We start from the raw sequence: 24,270 nt of genomic DNA, 5'->3' as shown, positions 1-24,270 counted from the left end.
AGAGCTTCAGTCACATCATCCATAAAAAGAAACTACATACATACAATGATCAACGTATATTTAACACTTAATTGCTAGAGTGCGATTAAAAATATAATACTGCTAGATAATACAATTAGAAATATGTTAATCTTTTTACTGTGGCTCCTAATAAAATATTTAAATGTGAAATTGTACCTTACATCACGTAACTAAACATTTCTCAAATATCTAGCAGAATAATGTTCATAATATAGTTAAGGGTTGAAAGACAGTTCTATCATTATACGAGAAAAAATGGATAAAATGTATGATGAAAGATTATTTAGAAAAACATTGCAGCAGTCGAAGAACCAGCATCCAGGATGATCACACAGGTATCTTGAACCAGAATTGTTTCTTAAATTTTCCAGGAGGTTTGCGATGAAGAGGCGCAAGCGGACGAAACGTCAGACCGAGATGATGCCACCCTCGATCAGGCACCCTCCATTCATTCGTCCCTCGAAACTAGTATGCCATCTCTAGCCGACGTTTCCCTGCAAACAGGACAAAGTCTGTTAGCGAACATCGTCGAGAAACCACAACAACTGACCAAACAAACGTCAACAAATAAAATGCCAGTTTCAACGGAATGTCACTCTTTGACCACGCAAACCATGGACATAACACACCCTAACATCGAAAACATTCAAACCCAGGAAACGATAAAGATTCTAAAAACCACAGAAGGTGATCACGATGTGATCGAGATAGCCACGAAGAACGTACCTTCCTCTTCCACTCAGGAAATCGATCAGGAACATGCTGAAGCGACAGCAGAGGACATCGTCGTTGATATGAAATATCAAGATCCTACGAACGCTGACAATACCACCAGTGAGTTAAACATCGTTCACGCTGCTCCACAATCGTTCGAAACTGTCCTGGTCGAACCAGATGACGTGACCACCGAAGTGGTAGTAGACGAAGATGGTTCGAAGAGGATAATAGTAAGAAAATTGAGACGAACCACGATGACTAGCAGACAAACCACTCAACAACACTTATCGTCCACGGCCACGGCGATTGGAGACGCGCCATCCGTGGTGCAAGCTTTCTCAGAGGCCACCATGAAGGATCAACAGGTCACGGTGACTACTACGAAGCCAGATGGTACGATAGAAACCACGACAAGACAGATCCATGGTGGAAAAGTAACTACTGGCACTCCTTATAAAGATGTAAAGGTGGAGGAATACGAATTAGCGCCGCAGTATACGCACATGGTGACCCAAGGTCACGTTCGAGACATCAGCCCACAACCTTTCGAGGAGGGACTGCTGATGGAAAGTGGAGAATATCGGGCGCAAACGTCGAGCGTGCACGCCGTGGTACAGCAAGTTACTAGAAGAGTGATTAGAAAGACTAGGAGGATTATTAGGAAAATTACGATTGTGGATGGTAAAGAGACTACTACCGAGGAGATCATAGAAGAGCCCGAAGAAGTGGAGATCGATGAGAAGAATATTCCGCATATTAGCATCAACGTTATTAAACAGGAGGAACAGAGACAGTTTGGAAGTGATGGAGCAACAGGTGAAGAGAAGACACCGGAACGCGTTTTGGTTGAAGAAGTCACTGATAAGGAAGAGAAAGATTTGAAAGTAGAAAAGATCGTAACCGACGACACACCCATGCAAGGACCGTTCTTTGGAGCATTTGCTAAAGACATGCATCCCAGCACGGGATATATAGAAACAGAACCATTGGAAGAAAAGCCATTAATTGATATCAAAAAAGATATTCCAGTAACCGAGAAGAAAAAAGGAAAAGCTGTAGATGTAGCTATTCCAACAGAGAAGACTTTGGAGAGTCAAGTGGAACCTTCGATAGTGGATATTCGAAAGGAACAATCTCCACGAACTCCTGAAGAATCTTTATCGCAAATTCACCTTGATGACAAGAGCTCAAAATTGGAATTCGTTGAAAGGAAACCTGAACCAGTGGACAAGTACGAGCAGGAGCACTTCCTGGTCGAGGTAAAAGACAAAAAGTTGCTTCCGTCGGCCAGCCAGGCGTTCATCGATGCTGAAGTATCTGCTGTATTGCAGAGTCCCATCGGAGAGATCAAGATACGCGAGACACAGGTACAGCAAGAGTTAGCGAAGTCTTCGATCGAGTCGATCGTATCGGACGACATCACTAAAGCGACCTGTAAGTCTGTCGATGCACCAGTAAGCAGAGAAACACCCGGTATCGAGCTAGAAGGTCGCACGGTAGATGTAGAAAAGCACGATGACACTATAGGCACCGTAGATGTACTAGAGGAAAAGCCATCGATCGAAACGGCGACGACAGGAGCACCAGAATCGTCGCTAGAATTTGCATCAACGGAACTACAAAAGATAGTTGACGTTTCAGAAGTGCAACCTATACAGATCGAAGGGGCAGCTTCGACGATTCCATCGATGGAGTGGGAGAGGCACGACGAACCGGACATCTTACCTATACACGTGAAACAGCAGATAGTGAAGAACTCGTTCATTCCGGAGATCGATTATTCGGTCGACGACTACATGGACGAAGCACTGAAACCGGAATACAAACCGATCTTCCATAAAGTGGAGATATCTCTGGGTGTGAAGAAGGACGGCGAAGAGATGCAGCCTACGGTGGAGGTGAAGAGTCAGACTGAACCGGAAGCAGCTCCTCATCGTATAGTGAAGGAAGACGTCAACATCAGTTTACCTGCAGACAAGGAGAGCAAATTAATTATTCACGACAAGATCGTACAAACTTCTCCACCGGTTGCTGAGCCTACGATTGTCAGCTTGGACAAGTATGTCGGTCTCTCAGAAAGAACAATGATTACCTCGGATAAGTTTACTATTACATCAGAGAAAGAGGAAACTGACAAGTCTGTTATCTGTTCGGAAAAGGAAGGAACTTCTGACAATGTGATTACGTCGGAGAAAGAAGACGAGTACCAGACGGAACCCGCGATAGAACCTGAAGAGGAAAACTTTGTACCGCTGGTTGAGAAGATCGAAGAAGAGGTTAAGTCACCTATGTCGTCCATGGAGACGAAATCGAGCACTTCTCTGGTATCCAATATTGCAGAGTCTATAGAGATCGACGTCGCGTTATCTGATTCTTCGAAACATATCAGCGAAGCGCCACAGCCTGATATCACGAAGATGTTCGAATCCAGGGAGCTAGAGACGTTGCCGAAAGACGAAACATCGGAAGGGGAAGACGGTTATGAGGCGGACAGAACGATAATATCGACGACAACGCCGGATGACGAGAGTGTGATGAGGATGAAAAAGAAGAAGAAGAGGAAGCAGAGAATACGAGGCTTCAAGGACGAAGAGCAAACGGAATTCCCAGAGACTAGCTCTGACGATGAAGAATTCACTGATGATCTGGCGCCGATGGAGAGCGAGTACGCGAAAGCTACGAAGAAGAAAAAGAAGAAAAAGAAGCGTGCAGACGTTGACGTAGGTAAAGACAAAGCTCCAGCCGTCACATCGAACGAGGCGGACACACAGACTGTTCCTCAAGCGTCCAACGTTTCTGTTGCTACATCGCCAAAGCAAAACGAGATATCAGAAATTTATATTCAAACCTCGCCGCACTTATTAGAGGAGACCAAGACACCAGAAATCGTAGAAGTTCACGAAGAAACGCAAACTTCTTCAATTTCGCTCGAAGATTCGGGAAAGATCGAAACACCAAAAGTGGCAGAAATTCACGCAGAGATGCAAACGTCTCCGTTGTCTGTTTTGGACTTTAGCATGCAAACTACACTAGAAAAGGAACCTGAAAAATCGATTACGCAACACTCTGAAATGCAAACGTCTCCATTACCCGCTTCAGATTTTGGCGCTCAGGCTGTTACCGAAGAGCCACCTCAGATAGAAGAAACGAGCACTCAAACGATAGAAACTCCTGAGAAGAGAATGGAAGAGTATGCTGTTCAAACTAGTCCGATCGAAGATACTACAGAAGCCATCGTTCCAATCGAAACTGTAGAAATTCAGGTTCAAACCGTAGCAACGGATGTAGTTTCTATCGAGGCACAAACGTCGCCGACTGCGCCATCAACGGAGATGGAGACACAAACAGCAGAGAAAATGGTTGTCGCTGTTGAACAGCAGACCACTCCACCACCAATTGAAGAGAAGATTTTAGCTGGAATAGCTACTCAAACTGTGACTCCTGAAGCACCTAGGACCATAGAAACAGAAGCACAAACTAGCAAGCCAACCAGTCCAGAAATAGTTACGTTGGACTTCAATATCCAAGCGGATTTGATAGAGCATCCTTCTGTCGAGATAATGGAAACGCAAACGACCCCAGGAGAGAGTCCGCGGCAGGCAGACACTCAAGAAACTGAATCACAGACGATGTTGGCCGGGCCAACTCAAGAAATCATGATACAAACCAGTCCAGTTACATTTTCCCCTGAAAAAGTAGAGGTTTGCGAACTGTCTTCTCAGACCAGTTTGGAAGAGAAGAAACAATCGATGGATGAACAGTCTCAGACCGTCACACCGGAAAAGATAAAGACGTTGGACACCTCAGTACAAATAAAGACGTGCGAATTGTTCGTACAAGTTGAGGAAGGTGTACAAATCATTCCCGAAACTCGCGAAGATGGCGCGCAAACGAGCGTCGAAGAAGAGAAACCGTTGTTGGTGACGGCTTCACAGCAAACAAATAATGTATTACTAGTACCTCGAGAAGAAACGGAAGTGGTTAAAGATGAAGAAGGCAATGTGATAGAGGCCACGATGGACGTGGTAGATGCAGAGGTAAAGATGCCTCTAAAACTTACAGAAATTCCAGTAGCACCTGATGTACAAGTACAAGAATATAAAGAATACCTGGATACGAAGATCGAGGAAATAACAGAACCGGAATCTGTTATGAAAGAAACTATTCAAGAGGAATTCAAGGACGAACAGAATCTCCCTGAAAAGATAGAGAAATCAGAAATTGAGGAATCGGTAGCTCCTTCGAAGGCAGACACCGACACCACGGATGCTGAATTTAAAATCCGTTTGCAGGCAACCATAGAATTCCCAACTAGCGACACTACTACCGATACTGCGAGTAAATTCACTGATAGTTCGCAGGATACGACTATTACAGAGGATTTAAGCTCTGCAGGAAAGATAGACGACAGCGTTGGAAGGAGGCAGAAACGGAAGAGGAAACACAAGACCAACGAAACGTCCGTAACGACTGAAAAGGATCTGGAATCCATATTTGGACAACCTGTAGAATCGCGAGATGTGTCTCTAAGATTGTCTTATTCCGATGTTACCAAGAGAAACGTGGGTAAAGAAAAGTCTGCCTCCGGTGAATCTGGTTTCCTCGAAAGAGGCTTTGACGAAGATGATACTAAAATTGTTCCGGACGAAAAGGTAGACGAAGAAATTGTACAAAGCACATCATTGACAATGATTGAACCAATAGCGATTAAAGACGCGCAAGATGTATGGACGTTAGTCAAAGATGAAGCAGAAGGCCAACAAGCGTCAACTGTTCCACACATGCCTTCACCTGAACCGATGGACACGACCGAAGAACCATTTTCTCCTGTAGAATCAGTAGAAATTTTGCAGGAAGATGACCGGCCACGAATCAAAACTTATGCGGATATCATCAGTGAATCTTCGAAAAAACCAGGAAGAGATCAACCTTCGTGGGAATTGTCCCATCACGCGATACCACAGAAGAGCGCGAGTTCGAAAGCTTTCTTGTTATCTGAAACGACAGAATATGAACCTCAACATCAAATCACGCAGAGCAATCAAACAACCAAAGCGATCACTGACCGAATGCAGAGCCTTCGAAACGCTAAACAACCGAGTCATCTAGGAAACATTCTTCATATAGCTCATCTGGATAAAGTGGCAAATGAGAAACTAGCTGAAGAACGAGCTGCAGACGTGAGGAAGGAACTGTCTCACTTGAGAGACGCTGCTCAAGAAAAAGACGCGATTGCCGTTGAAGAAACTCTGGTTGTCATCGTAGATACGATTTCCACTTGGTTGGAAACCATCGAATACAGAATTTTCTTGAGCAAAGAGTGCCCCACTGGTCCCTCTCACGATGATAAAACTTACGTTGAACTGAAGGACGAAGTGGAAAATGTGGAAGAGAATATTCAGGAGCTTAATAATATCTGGAAATTAGTGGAGACCAGTTATCCAGGGGAAGATAGGAAAAACTTGCAGGAATGTTTGAATGCTCTCATGACTCAGGTTAAGATGATCGAAGAGGCGACCGATGATGGAGAGAAACAACTTACGAGTGAGCTCGCTAGGTGGGACGAATTTGTGAATGGAGTGAACAATATGTACAGGTGAGATGTTTGTTCAAAGTTAATAGTACCTTTCATCCTTTCTAATTTTTATCCAAAGTTTAAAGTTCTTCTCTTTTCTTTTTCTTTTATTTTAATAGATTAATCGAAGAACAACGAAAACTGCTGAACGAAATCATCGAGCTCGAAGCATCCACAAAATGGAAGCTACAAGAGCTGGACAAACTGGAAAATATGAACCGGTGTCACATGTGGAAGACAGCAACGTTACTTACCACTTCGCACGAATTGCTACGCGATTATCCTGGGAAACATATTCCAGAAGAGACCTATGCGGCTCACGAGATGACCAAAATAATCGAGCATGGAATATGCATCGAACGTGAACGTCTCCTACAATTATTAGCCTTGGCTGAAGAGTACGAGCAAACTCTTCGAGAATTCGCTCAGATCACCGAGATCGCGGAGAATTTATTAGAGAGTCCTATCTCGGTGATGAGTTTAGAACATTTACAAGAGGAGATGCAGAAGCATAGAAAGTTCTTCGTGAATCTAAACCATTGTCGAGCAATTCTGGAGTCGCTGGAAGGAAATTTGGACCCAGAAACCAGAACTAAATATTCAGATCTTCACGAAGAACTGCATAGCAGAGCTATATCGTTGCTAGATCAGGCTGCATCTAGAGCTCAGCAAATGGCTCTGGCTGCGTCTAGGTGGATTCTTCTGGAACAAGGGGTGAAAGAGGAGAGAGGATGGCTCCAAGTTGCTCATCAACGAGTTCCTGATCTCCAGACTGTGACGTCGTCTGATTATGACCAGTACATCTCCTTATATCAGGTAAATTAATATTTTCTTCTTAAAGAATCGCAGATATAAATAATGTCACGTATTTTAGTTTAGTCTTGTATGAATTAATTTGAGCTACTTTTTATATAATGGTATCGGATATTGGATATTTAGCGTGTATCGATTTTCACTGAGGGAAGAGGATACGGCGAACACATACGCACTTGATTTTTTTTTTCTAGTCTCTGGCAATGGACGTTGCGACACACCACGCTCGGCTTATTCAGCTTCTGAACGTGGCACGCAATCTTCAAGAATTGGTGAACATCGAAGATCCCGAAGATCGTTATGGCGAAGCCTTAGACGTTATCGTGAAGCTTCAGGATAACGTAGAGTCGTCGTTGAGGAAATTGTTGGCATTTAGAGAAAGTTGGTGCAATCAGGAAGCACTAATGAACCGTTTGGAGAACTGGATGACGTCGGTGGAGAAGGAATTGGTCAGTATCCGCGATCCTTCAGGAGGCCATATACGCCAATTCTGGGTAAGTAATGAAAAATCGTTCGAACGATTAATATATTTCAAGAATTAAGTTAAAAGAATTGTTACAAAATCCTACAACCGAAGTTGAAACGTCGAAATTCTTTACACGTCGAATATCTCCATCTTATTAGGAATTGAAGGCGCAATATGAGGTGCACAACAACATTCGAGAAGAAGCTAGCAATAGCTTCGAGCAAGCCCTGAGAATAATTCCCTTATCGGACGAGATGTTGCAAAGGCAGTTCCATCGTGAGGTTCAAGATCGTTGGAGCGACGTCTCGCAGAAAATAAACGACATTCAAGAGCAAGTAACTCGAAACATTTCCTCCGAAGACATTTCGTCCAACGAGAAACTAAAACTCCTCGAGCGAGAACTAAACGAATTACGAATAACCGTCGATGGTTTTCACGGTGTTCTAAAGACGGAAGAAGAACTAGATCTATACATCGAACGTTTGACAGTCTTATTCGATAGGATCTGCTTGATCCAAGACGAGCTAGGTCGCCTAGGCTTGCTTCCCGTAGCAGAGAGCGAGAAGGTCGGTGTTCTACTGTCTTCGGCTCGCAGAATAGAGAGCCAAATTAGCGAAGAGTTAGACGCAGCACAGTTGCTGAGGGAAAGGCTTCAGGCGATCCAGCGTGGCCTTAGTCGCGTTAGAAAAGCCCATCAACGACAATCGTCTATATTGGATCAATGCGAGGGAAGCGAACAACAGGGAAGCGAAGTGGTCGCAGCTGCTGTGGATCGATGTCAAACTGTCGCCGACGAACTGGCGATTTTATGGCAGGATATCATGGGCCTCAGACAATTATTACACACTCTACCAACAGTAATGAGAGTCTCGGTATCGCCAGTCAGCGTCGAACGAGATATTTCCAACCTTCAAGACACTCATACAGACTTAGAAGCCAGATGTTCGCGATTGTTAACGTTGTTGAAGAACAGGCTCGCTTTATGGAGAAGATTCGAGAAACAGTTGGAGATGGTACAGCAATCGGTTCAAGAGGCTGACTACATGATGGAATTGTTAACCGTGCAAGGATCTGTCGATTATGAAAGACTACTGAAAGCTACCGAAAGGCTAGAGGTAAGTTTGAACTTTTATGTCGATCTTCCAAAGGTAATCGTACATTGTGTAAGTACGTTGTTCTTGGTCGGGTACCTACGTCACGCGAGCTAATTGTCGTTAATCAAGGAAGAATCCTAATCGAAACCGTGAGTCGATTCACGACCCCCGATGTAACGTTTCGAGGCATCCAAGATTTACAATAACACGCCCCCGGTGCTCGTATGCTCGAACATTCCTTGAAAGTCTCTCGCGCCTCGGAATGCGTTAAAACTTGCAGAAGTTTGAATAACTAACCGAATGGTATCGACCGGCCTGCTTTTGCGCGCCCTCGACACCTCCAATCGTTCGCAATTGAAGAAACTAGTATGTAACTCTACTGTATAGACAGTATTTCTATGAATATTCCAAAATAAGTTTCGCATAAAGGCTGGAAATCTAATATTGGAAACTTTGTTCATTGCAAGATATATACCTATGTAATCGAATTTTCGCCGATTACTATATGATACTTCCAAGAATAAGAAAAGAAGAAAATAAAAGATATTCTGGAAGGCGTAATAAATTACAATTAATTTCAGGTATGGAAGATTTAAAAGCTAAAGATAAAGTTACTTAAAATATATTTGCTACATAGATAGTCAATCTTCGAATATTCAAATATTCTCTCAACCGACTTTCAAATATTTCAAACGTAAAGCTTTTAAAAGTAAAGCGAGAATTCGCAAAAATTAAAATCCACTTACCCAACGCAGATTATCGATCGGTTGACGCTCTCGCTGTGCATCAAACTTCGAATATTCCATTTTTCAAATCTTCCAAATTATAGCAGACTCGAAATTAAAAACACGCGTTTCTAGAGACGAAAATGAAGTGATGTACGGAAGCATTTCGATCGATGCTCTCACCGGAAGACGCACTTTCCTCTGCGATAACCTTCGCCACGTGCGAGGAAAGCAGCGCGATTCACAGAGCGCGCAGGCGCGTAACAAGCCTGGGATCGGTGTTATCGGAGGTCGTGTATCAGTGACACGAGTTCCGTGGTCGCGGTCGTGTCGAGCGCGCGTATTTGAACGTTCTCGTTCCTTCGTACAGTGACTGGCGACATAAGTGACACGCGAGTGCATTTCTTCTTTCGTATTAAAAAATCTTTCTCATTATGGAGGTCCTCAAACATCAAACGCCACAATTTTGTTAACGTTCGCGGAATGAAACGTAAGAAATATTAAAAATGTGGCAACGCGAATCATGTGAGAAATTGGTGAAACGATCGATGCAAATGATCGTAAGAAACCGTCGAGCATACTTGTGCCCTGGACACGTCGAGTTGATTGAGCGGAAGTAAGCATTGAATATTGATAAAAATGCAAAGTATCCGAACAATTGAAACCCGAGGACGCATCGAACTCTTCTTCAACTTCGTTTCACTATTACGTTAGAATATGTAATGTAGAGTTTGACTATCGTTTTAAGACATACGGTTACTTTTTATTTATACGTTGTTAGTTCTTTGTTATTTATTTTTTTTTTTCGACATTTGATATTTTTGGAGATAAGGGTTGAACGTAACGGTGGGACGATAGAAGCGAACTCGTAATGTTTTGTCACTTCGTGGTGTCCCGTGTGTCGTAATCCTCTGTACAAACAAACCGAACCAGGTCGAAGAATGTATATACAAATATGCAAAAAACGGAGATGACTCGTTATAGAAGGAATATAATTAACAGCTGTGCTCGAAAGTCATTTTTAGTTTTGTTGAAACAAACGTTGTAATGCTTATGTTTCGTGTCTGAATAATTAGAAACAATTAGTCGCAGATAAAAGTCCGTTGACGATTAAACGGTAATCGGCAACAGGTCGGACCAAATGAATTGTCCTTGACGAAAAAACAGATATCGAGTCATCGCGAGTAAAATCCCTCATTTACATTTTTCATGTGCGACGGCGACGCGGCCTGAAATTCTTCCATTCCACGTGACATTATTTGAATTACAAAGAATAAAAGAAAATCAATTCAAGAAATAAAGAAGGACAAACGAAAAGAGCGAGATGTTTACAAAATTCAATTAAAATCTTTTTTATTATTTTTCTTACACTAGAATTGTGAATTACAATAGTCTAATTAGAAATTTTATTGAAAAACAATGAAAAGGGAAGAAGTATTTAATAGAAAGATTCAATGATTCTTTACTACTCCTTCTTTATACTTGAACATTGGAATCGATCGAACCTAAAATATTTACTCGCAATGTAAATTATAACTTTCACTTATCAAATATTCAAATATCAAAGAAGAAAGTGCGGTAATACTTCAAAACAACGTGAGAATAAAATTCTGCCCTTTGCAATGCTATAAGTAATAAACATGATGTGAATCATAATAATCGCGGTGCATGTCGAAGTAAAAATGAAGGAAACGAGCATGTAGCAGACGCTCGCTGATCCACATTGATATAATTATATACGAGGGATGACACAGACGAGTACGATGGCCAGGATGTATGACGCAGTGATACGGTATGTAAACTATGCCATGTGGAAAAGCACGGATTTACCTAGCTTGCAAAGGAATCGATGTTTACGATCTCAGTACGATAACGATTGTTTCCGATTAGGTTTGTCTTCCAAAATTTTTGCCACGAGTTTGCAAAATTCGAATACAACGACAACAAGCGACCGCACCCAAACGCGCATTTTTGACCTCCTGTTTGTTATTCCGCGTACGGTATACATATGGCTTTGTTTGCTATAGATGAGTCGTTTTAGATAAGATTCTCTTCCTTTTTCATTAGCTTTTTAATTGGGCAAGGGAATATTTCTGCAATAGCTCGGTTTGTTTGTTAATTATTTATACAGCGATTAATCTCGGGATGCTCGTACTACAAGAACAGATAATTATTATTAATATATTCACATATGAGAAAGGAGTTTTGCAAATTAACGATGCTGTGGTGTCGTAAAATATGACTCTTTATTCAATAATCTTCTCCGCTTAAAATTCGTATTTCTTTTAGATATTTTTTAATAAAAAATTGTTTTCTTCGCGTTTCAACACGACTACGTTTTCGTTATGCAATGTTCCTTCAATCGCTTTTATTTTTGACGCTCGGCTGATAACGTCATAAAACACTCGAGGAATTTTATTCTTGTCGGCTATATCATATAAAGCGGAAGCTCCAGGCCAGTCGCAACTTCCTGTTCCGTTAGTTATCGCAATACCGCGCCCACAAGAGCAGGCCGGTGCATTTTAGTAACTTCCGGCTCGCGAAAAATCGACCGATCAGCTTCGTTAAAATCGACAAGTACACCATCGGCTGCCATCGTGGCACTTGACGGCTTGAAATAGACACGAAGCGAGTCACGATTATCCGAATTAATGGCACGTTACACGAGTTTCGGGATGCTCTTTTCCTGTCACGAAATTCCATTTCATTTTTCAATTACAAAAAATATGCATATACCAGCTCCCAAGTAGAAACATACGACTTAAAATTATTTCAGGACAAAACGTTCTAAAGTAAAACTTTTTACGAGCGTTAAATTGGAACAAATATCCCTTCATTACAGTTTCATGCGATTTGTTCACGAAACTCATAGATTCTCAGCTAAATAAAACTTACGGTAATTTTACTTCACTTAAAGTATCAGTTTAAAATAAATTCCTCGTTGAACATGAAGCGAAGAAAATTATAGAATTGGCTGAACGAATTCGAAGAAAAAGTTGCCTGGTGTAAAACGAGGTTTCGCTAGAAATGCACTGGCGGCTATTCGATTTCCGCCAAAAGGTTTCGCCGGAAAACCGTCAGCCAGGTGAACGAACTCGAGTACACGACACAAAATTAGTCCAACCACGTTCTGACCGAATTCGAGCCACACAGGCTTCGAAACGTGCTCGTAGTCTCGTGACTCAAAATTATTTATAGCGCATATTTAAAGGAAATTGGCACGTGCATTCTTTGAGTAGCAACAACCACATACACATTGTTATGTACTCGAATATTATAACGATTCCAATGATATCCCACGATCGTGCGAATATCCCGCGCTCTGAATAGTATTCTTCGCGTTCGAGAAATACGAGCACTGGGGCAACCAGAATTTTCTAACGAGTTGAAACTTCTGTCGAACCGGCTTGAGCCTATAGAACTTACCTTCCTTAATTTAAATGCCCGATCTAGCGTTATTCCATTTTTCAAGGTATTTTATTTTGAGATATTAAAATATCTTCGTGTTTTCTATCTTTTAAGCGTCGTTATATCATATAGGTTGTTAGGATGTAATGATCAAATATTTGAAATTGAATTTTAAAAAGCACGGACGATGGAATGAAAATGATAAAACTTTGATCTTCTTCAGTTTTGAAATAGTAAATAGGACATATTAGTTAAAGAGGGTAAAATATTTCTAATGCAGTAAATTAGATAATTCCAACTATTTTCTTTGCAAATATCTCTTTATAAATATCCAAGAGACTAAAATATGCTAATAGAGGTAACTTTATGTGGACGAAGAGGATTAGGAAACGTGTTTGAAAGGCCTCTCGAGTTAATAGCTACGACGGTCGCAATTAACCAAGAGATCATAGAGCAATACATTCATCGTTCGATTAATCGTGTCAAGAAACAATGGAACAATATGCAAAGTCTCTTCCTGTATTTATTCTTCCTGTGCTCGAGGTTATATAATGACTTCACGATTCCACGCGGTGCAAAGGAATAAAACCGAACCTTCTCGTATCGATGTAAAATATCGCGGAACGTACGTCAAAGATAATTTTAATCGTTAGTAATATGCATGAAACGCGTGCAAAGTGTATTTTCCCTGCTTAGAATGTTTATCTTATATGGAGAACCCGTATACGATGAAATCACTAGCCGAACGCGGTTATCCTTGGTTACATCGTGATATATTAACATATGGAAATCGAAAATGGAGGTTGTCATAAGAAGAAGTAACGAGTAAGAGTCAACGAAGAGACAGTTAATCGTTCGTACAAAATCAATTAAAGTTTCATTGAACCCCAGAGGTCCGATAAAAGAAGCCTTTCTGCGCGAGTTCGCTTCTCTGATCCGTATAGCGAAACGCGGATAAACAAACCGATTAAAGGAACTCGACCAAATACGCTTGATCGTATTGTGTATCGCGCAATAAAAGAGGACACAGGAGTCCTATAATCCTTGGTAATTGATCTCCTATAGAAGATTGATTTTACCCATTAGGGAACTAAAATATTTCCAATTTTTATACATTCGAACCATTATTATATTATTGCATTTGTTTAAAATAGTTACATACAGAAATGCATATACTTTCTCTAAGTAAAAATCATTGAGCTAAGCAATGTTAGAATTTCACTGCACCGTTCTAATTACACTGAACTTCTTATCAAAGAAATCCATTAAATCTTTCGTCGACTTTTTGCAAGTTCCTCCGACAATGTCCGAATTCACGTCGGCAAGAGCACAGAAGAGGAAGAGAGACGGGACGCAAAAACTTGTGTATGCGTGGGTTGTGTACGAACGGAAATATTTTATCTTATTGCAGGGTCTGAGCGGTGATTTGGGCGCGCGAGAAGTTCTCATTGGCGAATTGCGAGAGGCTGCCGAACCTCTGCGGGAGGGTTGCGCTGCAGAGGTCCGCGAGAAGGTCGAAGCAGCGGTAAATGAGGCCGTACAAGCCTGGGAGGACACCAGGGCCGAATTAGATGCCCTTTGCACCAAGTATCAGCACGCGTGCAGATTGTGGCAGCAGTACAAAGACTCGAGTGCCGCTGTTAAGGCCTGGGTGGACACGCAGATGGACAGCGTCGCCAACCTGCCACCTGAAGAGGCCGTCAAACACATCAAGGTACGCGCGAACGCCTCTTTATTTACGAAATTTGCACAGCTGGTTAGTTAGTTTATTGATCGATTGGTCGGTTCACGCGTGATTGGCACATGCCTCGATTCATTTGAATTTTATGATACTTTGGATTTTATCTGAAAGGAGAGGAAACACGAGATACAGCGTTATCATGAAAATGAAAAATTGGAGCGTGAAGAGATTAAAAGAGAAAGAAAGAGAGTAGCTGAAAGTGGAAAGTTTCTCTAAGTCTATATTTAGCGTCCGAGTCATCGAATTTGGAATCGTAATTGGCTCAAACTGTCAGATAACACCACCGAAATTTTATGTAGTCTTTGTTGCGATTTCTAAACTGGGGATTCTATTGTCTTTCGAACGATTCAGAGAGTAAACTGTTTTTATCTCTGTGACTCATCGGCGGGCATCGGCTAATGAATTTTGCCGGTAACGCAAGTAACCACGAGGATTCAACTGGCAAGGTAAATGCGATAAAGTTAGCCGTATCTATCGTAATGTTGGATTAGGCCGTTAGACGAATACGAATGTAAAAAAAAAAAAACAGCCGGGCAAATGTTTGGACGCCTTCGACCGTCTTTATGGTTTTTTTTTCGTTTGAACGTTAGTAAACTAAACGGTAGAATCCTCGGTTTGCTTTCGTATATTATTACTTTAAAGGCTTGACAATTTATGCTGGCAGTGGCCATTAACGTTATCACGTCATATATCGATGACATAATATTTATCAACAAAACACGGTATCATTTGTACACACTGTCGAACAAGACAAACTATCTGTTGGGTCTAGATAAGCCGAAAATGTTGTATCTGCTAAAATTTGTTAACCTATCTTCACCCATCGACACTACGCTTCATAATTTTTTTCTGTTATCCTTCGTTTCGCTTATTATTCCGTTTCCCTTCGAATGATTAATAATTATTCTGACCGCACTTTAGCTACGAAAAGACATCTATTAATTATTTCTATTACTGTACCCAACCGAGTATTTATAGGTACCCGTTAGATACAAAAGTCGATACTGAACCTGGTATCTACTCTCGCTAAACACAAGATCAATAACCAAGCAATCATCTCATCCATTTAAAATCATAAAAAAGCATCTTCCCTCCACCGACAAAGTCGATATCTACCGTTTAGTACCACGAAACCGGGAACCATGACTCTACTCCTGCATCGCTCGTGAAAAAAAAAAAAAGACTCTTCAGACAAAGCGATAGCGCGACCAGAACGTCATCGTCCCTTGAATGGGAGCCTCGGGGTAGTGTCATCGTCCCCACCACGCCTAGTGCGGCACAACGGCACGTAGAAGGCACGATTCACCCTACGCAAGTGCGCCGAAACGTGGCTGCGAGGGTAGGTCGTTGAAATACGGGGCAACAGAGTCTCTCCCCACTCGAGTCTCAGGGTATGCGCATCGATCCCCGAAGAAGCGAGGACGCCAGTCTGGTCCAGAGCGTCGAGACGCTTGTTTCTTCACACATCTATTCTATAATCGTCGACGTGTCTCTGTGTGTGTTCACTATCCGTCTCGTTTCTCCGTGTATTATTATCGTTTCTTCAAGAGACCGACCGATAAGCGTACATCGCTCGTAAACACGTTTCGCAAGCATAGCAATTCGCGCGATTATGCGCGTACCATCGACGGTGGCCAAGAACCGTGTCCAGTTTCCGGCTAATCGAAAATTCGAACCGCATACCCGATGTCGCGACGACACGTGCCCGATTTGCTCCTTCTACCGTCGGCTTGTCCGTCCGCGGGTGGATTGTGCGTGACGTGCTGTGAAAAATAGGAACGATGAATAGTGACCTAAATTAAGAAGCATGTGCACACCCGAGGAGATAAAGGTACGATCGAATTGGGATTCTGCGATATCAAACGTGCCCGGCCTCGCTGAAGGACGGTTCTGCTCTCCTATAAATCTGTGCGGCTTATCGATCTTTTACGTCTTACCGTGTTTAGAGAATTTATATGGTGATACAGGTGGTTCGATTGATTAAATTTTACACAATCGTTTTAATTCTTATTCCTGTTTGATTAAAATGTACGTGATTTCGGCAATTTATATGACGATAGCATCGTTCTTATAGCGTTGGTTTCTATTGCATACTTGAATTTATACGTAGATTTTAGTTGGTTTTATTCGATTAGAATTTACACGACAATGATAGACGATGATAATGTATTGTATTCGTTACTTGAATTATATATATAGATATGTTGTTTCAGCATGATTCAATTATAGTATGCAGTCTATATCGACATCGATATATGACGTTCGTGGTTCGAGGCGTGGGATAATTTTGTGTTGGAACTGTGTAATCCGGCGCACGTGTGATGCAACGAACTGGAATAGAATTTCTGCGGAGTCTTCGTGCATGACACTGTGCGCTAATCTACTAAATTGTAGTTTGCATTCGACGTCCCTACTACTGTGACTATTCCTTATCAAAAGATGCAGTTATGTGGCTGTTATCGAGCGATCGTGTACCGTTATTCTTACGTTTTTGATATAGAAAAGGATACAGAAGAATCGCGAACGATACCGAAATAAAAAAATGCTTTCATAATCTGAGGAAGGTAACGCGCGAGACTGAATGCGCGTTTCGTTAACTTAAAATGCACGTAGGCAAAAATAAACCGAATGCGTACTGGAAACGCGATCGAAACGCATCTACTATTTCACGCATTTGTCATTGCAAGTCGATTTTTCTCCTTTTATTTCCCCACAATACCTTTCTTTTCTCTTATTCTCGTTTATTAATTCGAATCATTTATTCCTGCGCGCCCCATTCACGTATTCTCGTTCACACATGTCTGCGTGTTCATGGCTGCCATGAATTTCAAAAAGCATTCGCTCGCAGCTTGCTATCTCCGGTTTCGTTTCTCAAACAATAACACGCGTTTATTTCTAGCATACAGACAACTCCCCTATCTTTGACGCGTATTTAACAGGTTTCTGGAATCCTGCTGCGACCACGAAACTATCATAACAGCTCGATACTAAAACACTTTAATCACCGTGTTTGCAATTAGCGCTAACTCGTCGAGACAAATTTAGATAAAACCAGTACGGAAGTGTCGTTTTCTTTACACCATTTCCTTCACCGTGCCGATAAAAAAAATATAGAAAAGATCATTTGAAACTCGAACGAGATCATCGAACACTCAGAGCTGTTCCACTGAAACTGAAATGCATCTGTCAAATGTACGTATAACTCTACGACTATCTCTAGACGAGATGGATCTCGTGTCGTTTCATTGTGATACGTGATGCTTAAAAAATATCATCCGTACATCGATAAGTTTGCGAGATATCTTGTTTATAGAATCGCGTCAATGACATTGCGTTATGAGAGATTTCGTACGTGAATGTCAAAGGATTCGTAATGATAAATATAGAATATTTTAACCTTTTAAAAACACAAATTTTTTTCCTTTAACGCTTCCTATACACAAAATGACATTTGGCTGTGAATATTAAACGCGAGATGTTTCTTCTATAACGTTACACAAATCACATTACACCGTGTGGTATCACATCCAAGGATGCAAAGGGATTAGAAACTCTCCAAGCGTGGAATGTCACTACACTCTTAAAAACACATACAAACTTCGTTTAGTTTCCTTTTACATAATACATTTTACATGTTCAAACACGTGAGATATCTTAATAATAACGTCGAACAAGCAACAGTACTCTCTTGTCTACGGGTAAACAAGGGTTAATCATCCCTGAGGGGAGGAAACCTTGACTTTGATTTAAAGATTGTCGATCGAAACTAAATGTCAACCTAAGAGTGTTATTCACTTTTTGACAGATTTGCGAGGAAACGATGGCGGAACACAAGGAAAGGCTGGCGGAGCTTCAAGGGCTGGTGGCGCAGATCGCGTCGAACGTCGGTCTGGACGCGAGTGGACCGTTGAACTGCGAAGTGGAGGCACTCGGACAGCGTCTGGATGACATCCGTGAAACTTTGTCGTGTCTAGCGGATGCGGCAGACGCCCGTGCCCTCAACCAGGAGCTCACACGTGGCGATTTATGTCAGACGAAAAATTTCCTGGACTCGGTCCAACAGGCAAGTTGTTACGTAATCCCTTCGTGAAGCATTTATTTTTTTCGTGATATACTTCCTGCTTTAACTAAACGTTCTCTATCTTCTCCTTTTTTTTTTTACTCGTTTCATCCTTTGCTTCCTAGTTTCATGGCAGACTGCGAGGTAAATCTCACTTTGATTGCATAACGCGATCGATAGAGCGTAACGAGTGTTTTATTTTTACAATATGGCGATATCAGGAGGACCTTTCAAGCTCCTTTTTGCATAGAAAACGCTTTCAATCGGATCATGCATTAATTATAAATATAGATATCACATAATTTATTATTGGCAGAGATAAAGGTACTAAACATCGGAGGTCTATGAATAGAGAAATTGTAATAGCCAAGAAATCGAGAATCCGAATAAGGAGTTAACTCATCCTCCTCGATTAACGAGTTTGATGTGTTTCGAATCAAATATTTCATTAATTTTCAATTAAACGATTATTTACTTATTCACTTATTTGATTGTAAACCAAACGTGGAAATTATCTTAATGAAAAGTTATAAGAAAAATCGATGCATTCTTATTACACGAACTTGAAATATATCGGACACTTTCTCCTCCATCAAGTTCGAATAGATGAAGTTATACGTTACAATGTAGTTTAAGCATAGCTGCTGCGTGAATGTAAATGATCTAACGATGACAGGTTAAAGCTCTATTACCTCTCTGAATAATTCATGAAGTATTAGACGCTTTGAATTTATCTGTCGCTTCAAACGCGTTTGCAAGACAGATGAAAAGTTATGGGTCGAACGATAAATCTGGATTAAGCCGTGAAATTCCATTTATGCGGTTATCACTTTTCGGAATTTGGTCGGTATCCGAGATTTGTAAATATTTTGAACCCGTGGTATAGTTATCGGTGGAAAACGTCTTGACACGTGCGCCTAACATCGTACGGTGAGCGAGTGCGTGTTTATTTAAATTAGCGCCAGACGCTGCTAGGGACATAACTACTCTTCCTCAACGGAGGTCATTGTTCGATACAACGTTAGAATTCGAACAGAAATCGAATCGGACGGAATCTTATTGGAGAACGAGTATAAACACTTTCAACTTCCAGGCTGTTTCTTTTTCTTTTCCTTCCTAAGTACGTTGGTTGTAAGTGTGTAAGACGTTTTGCCGCAGTTTCCAATCAAATCTTCAAAACCAAATGAATATTTCAAATCTTCGAGACGATGAAAAATTTGCAAGTCTGAAAAGTCTGTCGACATTTGAAATTTAAAAAGTCTGCAAGAGTTTCCAACTATGGCGGTTAATTAAGGTTTCAAATTCATAAAATGCGGAAAAATTTGAAATTTAAGATCAAAGCGAAAGATTGAATTATGCCGAAGCGATAGACTTGATATAACGAATAACAGTTAATTTGGGATCAATGGATCGCGCAGAAAGTGAATCAGCGCATCGCGGCGCGCCGTCTGAATTCCACAGGGGCGCGTTTCTGAGAAGCGAGCTTTCTAAAGTAGTAAGCTTCGTACTCGTTGAAGAACAGCATATGCTCTTCTTATGCTGGCCTTCGGAGATTCGCATAGAAGTACAAGATACCGCGTGCAAGCGAAACCATATAAATTCCACTTTCTTCCACGCGTAGTAAAACTATTTATCTCGTGGTAACCAATAGAAGAAATGATAAATATCGATTTTTTTCTTCGTTTAATCCTCCGACGTAACATTTTACGGCAATCTAACCGTCGATGTTTCAAGTGGCTCGAAAATACACTTGAGCGCACTGGTTACAAAATATATTGCTGATGGCTATTTTTATTATCGTACAAGGCTAACCTAATAGATAGAGGAAGCGAGTTCCCGAACGAACCTTGGCCGATTCTGCTGTGTCTCGAGTAATTTGAATTCGCTTGGAATTTTTTGAAAGGAACCCACGAATCGCAACTGCGGCTGCCTGTCAAGGTGATTCCTCTGGCTGCGTCAATGGAGTATATCGTTGTATACGCGTCCGTCAGTTTCCGGCGTGCTATCGGGTGCTTGGCACAGGCCTCGATCATTATACCTCGCACGCGCGTTTATATTTTAATCGCCGTAGTTCCGAAACACTTTGTTGTGTCAAGGCCGAAGGGCTTGAGCCCGGGGTGGCAATTACATCAGTCACGAAATCCGCAACAGCTGAATCCGGACGTGCACCCTCTCGACGCGAAACTTTTGCCGCTAACGTACAGGGAGTATGCGACTTCGATTGTGTTTCCGATCGAATTTCACTGTGGATAGTTTATACTGATTCTTCGTTTGTCGGTGGAAATTCCCAAGGGCACGAGGAAATAGTGCCGGGAAAGCGGTATCGGAAAATAGCAAGCAACGAAGCGAAGCACACTTGAGATAGGCAGGGAGATCGTCTTATACCGGAAAGACTCCTTTTTTGATCAGTTTCGCTTAGACTTACGGAATTTCATGTATTGAAGGCAGATTTATTTTTTCCTATGCTAATTATCTTTTGCTAAGTATCCGAATAAAGGTTAAAGTTATTGCTTATTGCTTTTTAGCAAATACATGGTTGCAAAGAAGCTAAATATTAGGAAGTTTTAGCTTCTGCTACGTTAGTTATTCTTTGTCTAAGATAAATCAATTATTTGGTATTCAAAGAAAAGAATCTTTATCCGAAATAAATCTCTTATTTGAAATGACCACGTGTTTAACAAGATTTATTATTTTTTTGCAGAGCCTCACCTCGGTGAGCCAAGGCGAGTCGAAGGAACAGTTGAAGCTCCTCCGTAACCATCTTCTCGCGCTCACGTGCACGGAACCACAGCTACAGTCGATCAAAGAACGCACTCTGGAGGTGTCGACGCAGGAACTATCCGTAGTCGAGGTACTGCAACGATGGCAGAACGTGTTCAGAGAAACCTTCCAACAGTATCACCGTTTATCGGCTCATCTAGTCAAAACGCAGGATGGTGCGACTGCCCTGAAACTCTGGCAGGAGTATCTGTCCGACGTGCAAGATTTCCTATCTAACGACGTGTCCGGGGACTACAACGGTTTATCGAAACACAGAAACATGTGCGAGGTGCATCGAAATCTCCTGACCGACCAACAGAATCTCATTCTCACCGTTCGATCGGAAGAGGGCAGTAACTTATCGACAACGGAACAATTCAACATCCTGACGAATTTGCACAATGAAACGTTGGCTACAATTATGGAAAGACACGCGGCGGTGCGTGACAGATTGGATGCGTGGGACAGGTACAAATCGGACCAAACTAAATTGCTGTCCTGGCTAAAGGAAATAGAAAGAGAACGAAGCCAGTTACACCTTCGATTCATCCAATTACAAAGGCTAAACGAAATTCTTCAGAGGATACAGGCACTGCTGGATAAAATAGAGCAAGGCAAATCTCAATTGGAGTCTCTGCAAGAACAACAAGAAACTTTGCTCGTGAACTGTGACCAGACACTAGCCATGTCCATTCGAATGGAACTTGCAGCTCACGCTCAAAGGATCGCCAATCTTAGTTCCAGTCTCGAAATCTGGAGAGACTACATACCGAGGATACAAAAATTGTATGCAGAATACGAAGAACAGGCGAAGCACGTCACGACAACGTTTTATGAAATTGGTCAAACTCTCAGCACAGCGTTCCACGCGAGGCCTGCCAGTTTGTCGAATACCAAGCAGCAGCTGGAATCTATTCAACAACTGCAAAACAGACTAGCTGGCATGACCACGGATTTAGAGTCGCTGTGTGTAATCACAGAACAGCTGAGGGAGTGTCTGAGTCCCATCGATATGAAATCGTTGAATCAACAACAGGCGCTTCTTCGGTTGCAGCACGGAGACCTCGAACACCAGACCGCGTTGCTTATTTGTAGGTTGGACGAACGTTGCGACCTTTACGATCGTTGGAAGGATAGATCGGCCAGGTTACTTACATGGATAGACGAGACTGAGATCAGAATTCAAGACTGTGACACAATGGCGCCAAACGAACCTCAGGAGACCCTGAAGAGACTGGAGTGTGATCTGCAAGCGGATATCGCGTTGAAACAGCTAGAACGTTTGTGGATACAGAACACTGGTCAGGATCTGATAGAGGTAGCCGAGGAAGAGGAAAGCGAAAGGCTACAGCGAACTCTAAATGAAGTGAACGAGAGATGGGAACGGTTGCTGGCTATGGGCAAATCTAGAGCCAGTAAATTGGTTGATTTGATGAGAACTATGGATACGTTGGAGAAGAGGATAAGCGAGTTAAGGAGCTGGTTGGCCAGCGTGGAGTCTCAATTATCAGAGACGTTCGTGATCGAGGAGATCACTCAGAACTGCATCGACAAGAAGCTCGACGATCACGAACATCTTCAGAAGACGATCGAGGCAGAAAGCGGAAACATCGGCGAAGTGTTGAATCTTTGCGAAATTCTGTTGAGCGACTGCGATGCCTGGAAGACTTCCTTCAACACGGACGCGATAAAGAATGGAATGGAAGGCTTGGAGCGTAGGTGGACAGCGACCTGCGTGAAATCTGCAGAGAGGAAAGGGAAGATCATTCTCGCATGGAAAATTCTTCAAGAACTGGAGAAGATCAGAGCGGAACACGAGGACTGGCTCGAAGAAATCGACGTGGCCCTTTCAGAATTGGAGAACAACCTGGATGAAGTTTCCAAGGAAGAATCGAAGAAAGCCATTGAGAAAACCAGAGGCATCTTCGATGATATAGAGGCGCACGAATCGGTGATCAAGATAATCGAACAAAACTTTAGTCGTTTAGCTAGGACAGGTCTGGAACCAGATAATCTAAAGTCGCTTATCAGCGAGACTAGACGGCTTATCGATAAGTGGCAAACGTTGAAACCTCGAACGAACGCTATTTTACTGGCGCTCCAACAGGGACAGAAGAATTATCGAGATTTCATCACGGTGCACGGCGCGGCGGTCGTCGGATTAACGCAAGTCGACGTTCGACTGACCACGACGCAACATTTAGCTACGTTTGAACAAAAGTCCTCGACACGTCGAAGACTACAACAGTTGAACGAGATCGAAGAAGAGCTTCGTACGCAGAACCTCACATTGCAGAAAGCGGATGAGTTGGCGTTGAAGGTTATGCAAGAATGTCATCCGAATGACGTGGCAACTATCCAAGAGCTGGTGGACGAGTATCAGCTGCTATGGAAAGACATAAAGAAGAGAGTGTCTTCGTTGAGAGCGGAAATCGAGGGACAAGAGAAGTTGGAAGTTGACGAAGCTGTGCAGGTGGAGACGTTGAAATTCGAACAGGACACTGCTGTTCAAGTGGACACTTTGCCGAGGATAGTGAGAATGACGTCTAGCGATGCCTATCTGATAGAATTGGAAGCTGCTCTGATTGAGTGCAACCATGCTTTGGATACGCTGGAAATAGCAGTTAGGCCGGATCCTGTCGCTGGACCAGGATTGAACACAGCTGCTAAGAATATCGTAAGTTTGGATATTATTCGAGTGCTGTAATAGATAGTATAATAAATATCTATTGATATTCATTGAATAATTTAGAACAAAGTATTTCAAACGAAAGTTCAGTGACGTTGAGTGAAGAATCTATTGATTATTGGCAAATTTGAAATTATTGCCATTTAAAAAATACAAGATGACTCCAGTTTCTTATGTATGAAAGATTCCAAAAGCTTTTCT

At 42.0% G+C, this 24,270-nt stretch overlaps 1 protein-coding gene across 5 annotated transcripts in view; it reads left to right on the top strand.

Moving 5' to 3' along the window:
- Positions 1-24,270, top strand: part of LOC122571507 (nesprin-1) — a 109,347-nt gene that overhangs the window by 80,500 nt on the left and 4,577 nt on the right. For all 5 annotated transcript variants that reach the window (XM_043735359.1, XM_043735352.1, XM_043735369.1 and 2 more), the window contains 7 exons: positions 393-6,334; positions 6,433-7,129; positions 7,321-7,620; positions 7,751-8,707; positions 14,231-14,533; positions 18,366-18,623; positions 21,322-24,057. In XM_043735359.1, the coding sequence (XP_043591294.1) occupies positions 393-6,334; positions 6,433-7,129; positions 7,321-7,620; positions 7,751-8,707; positions 14,231-14,533; positions 18,366-18,623; positions 21,322-24,057 (11,193 nt within the window). The remainder of the gene's footprint in view (positions 1-392; positions 6,335-6,432; positions 7,130-7,320; positions 7,621-7,750; positions 8,708-14,230; positions 14,534-18,365; positions 18,624-21,321; positions 24,058-24,270) is intronic.

Source organism: Bombus pyrosoma, linkage group LG1 (assembly GCF_014825855.1).
Source record: "Bombus pyrosoma isolate SC7728 linkage group LG1, ASM1482585v1, whole genome shotgun sequence".
Taxonomy (NCBI): Eukaryota; Metazoa; Arthropoda; class Insecta; order Hymenoptera; family Apidae; genus Bombus; species Bombus pyrosoma.
This window is presented reverse-complemented; position numbering and strand designations above follow the sequence as displayed.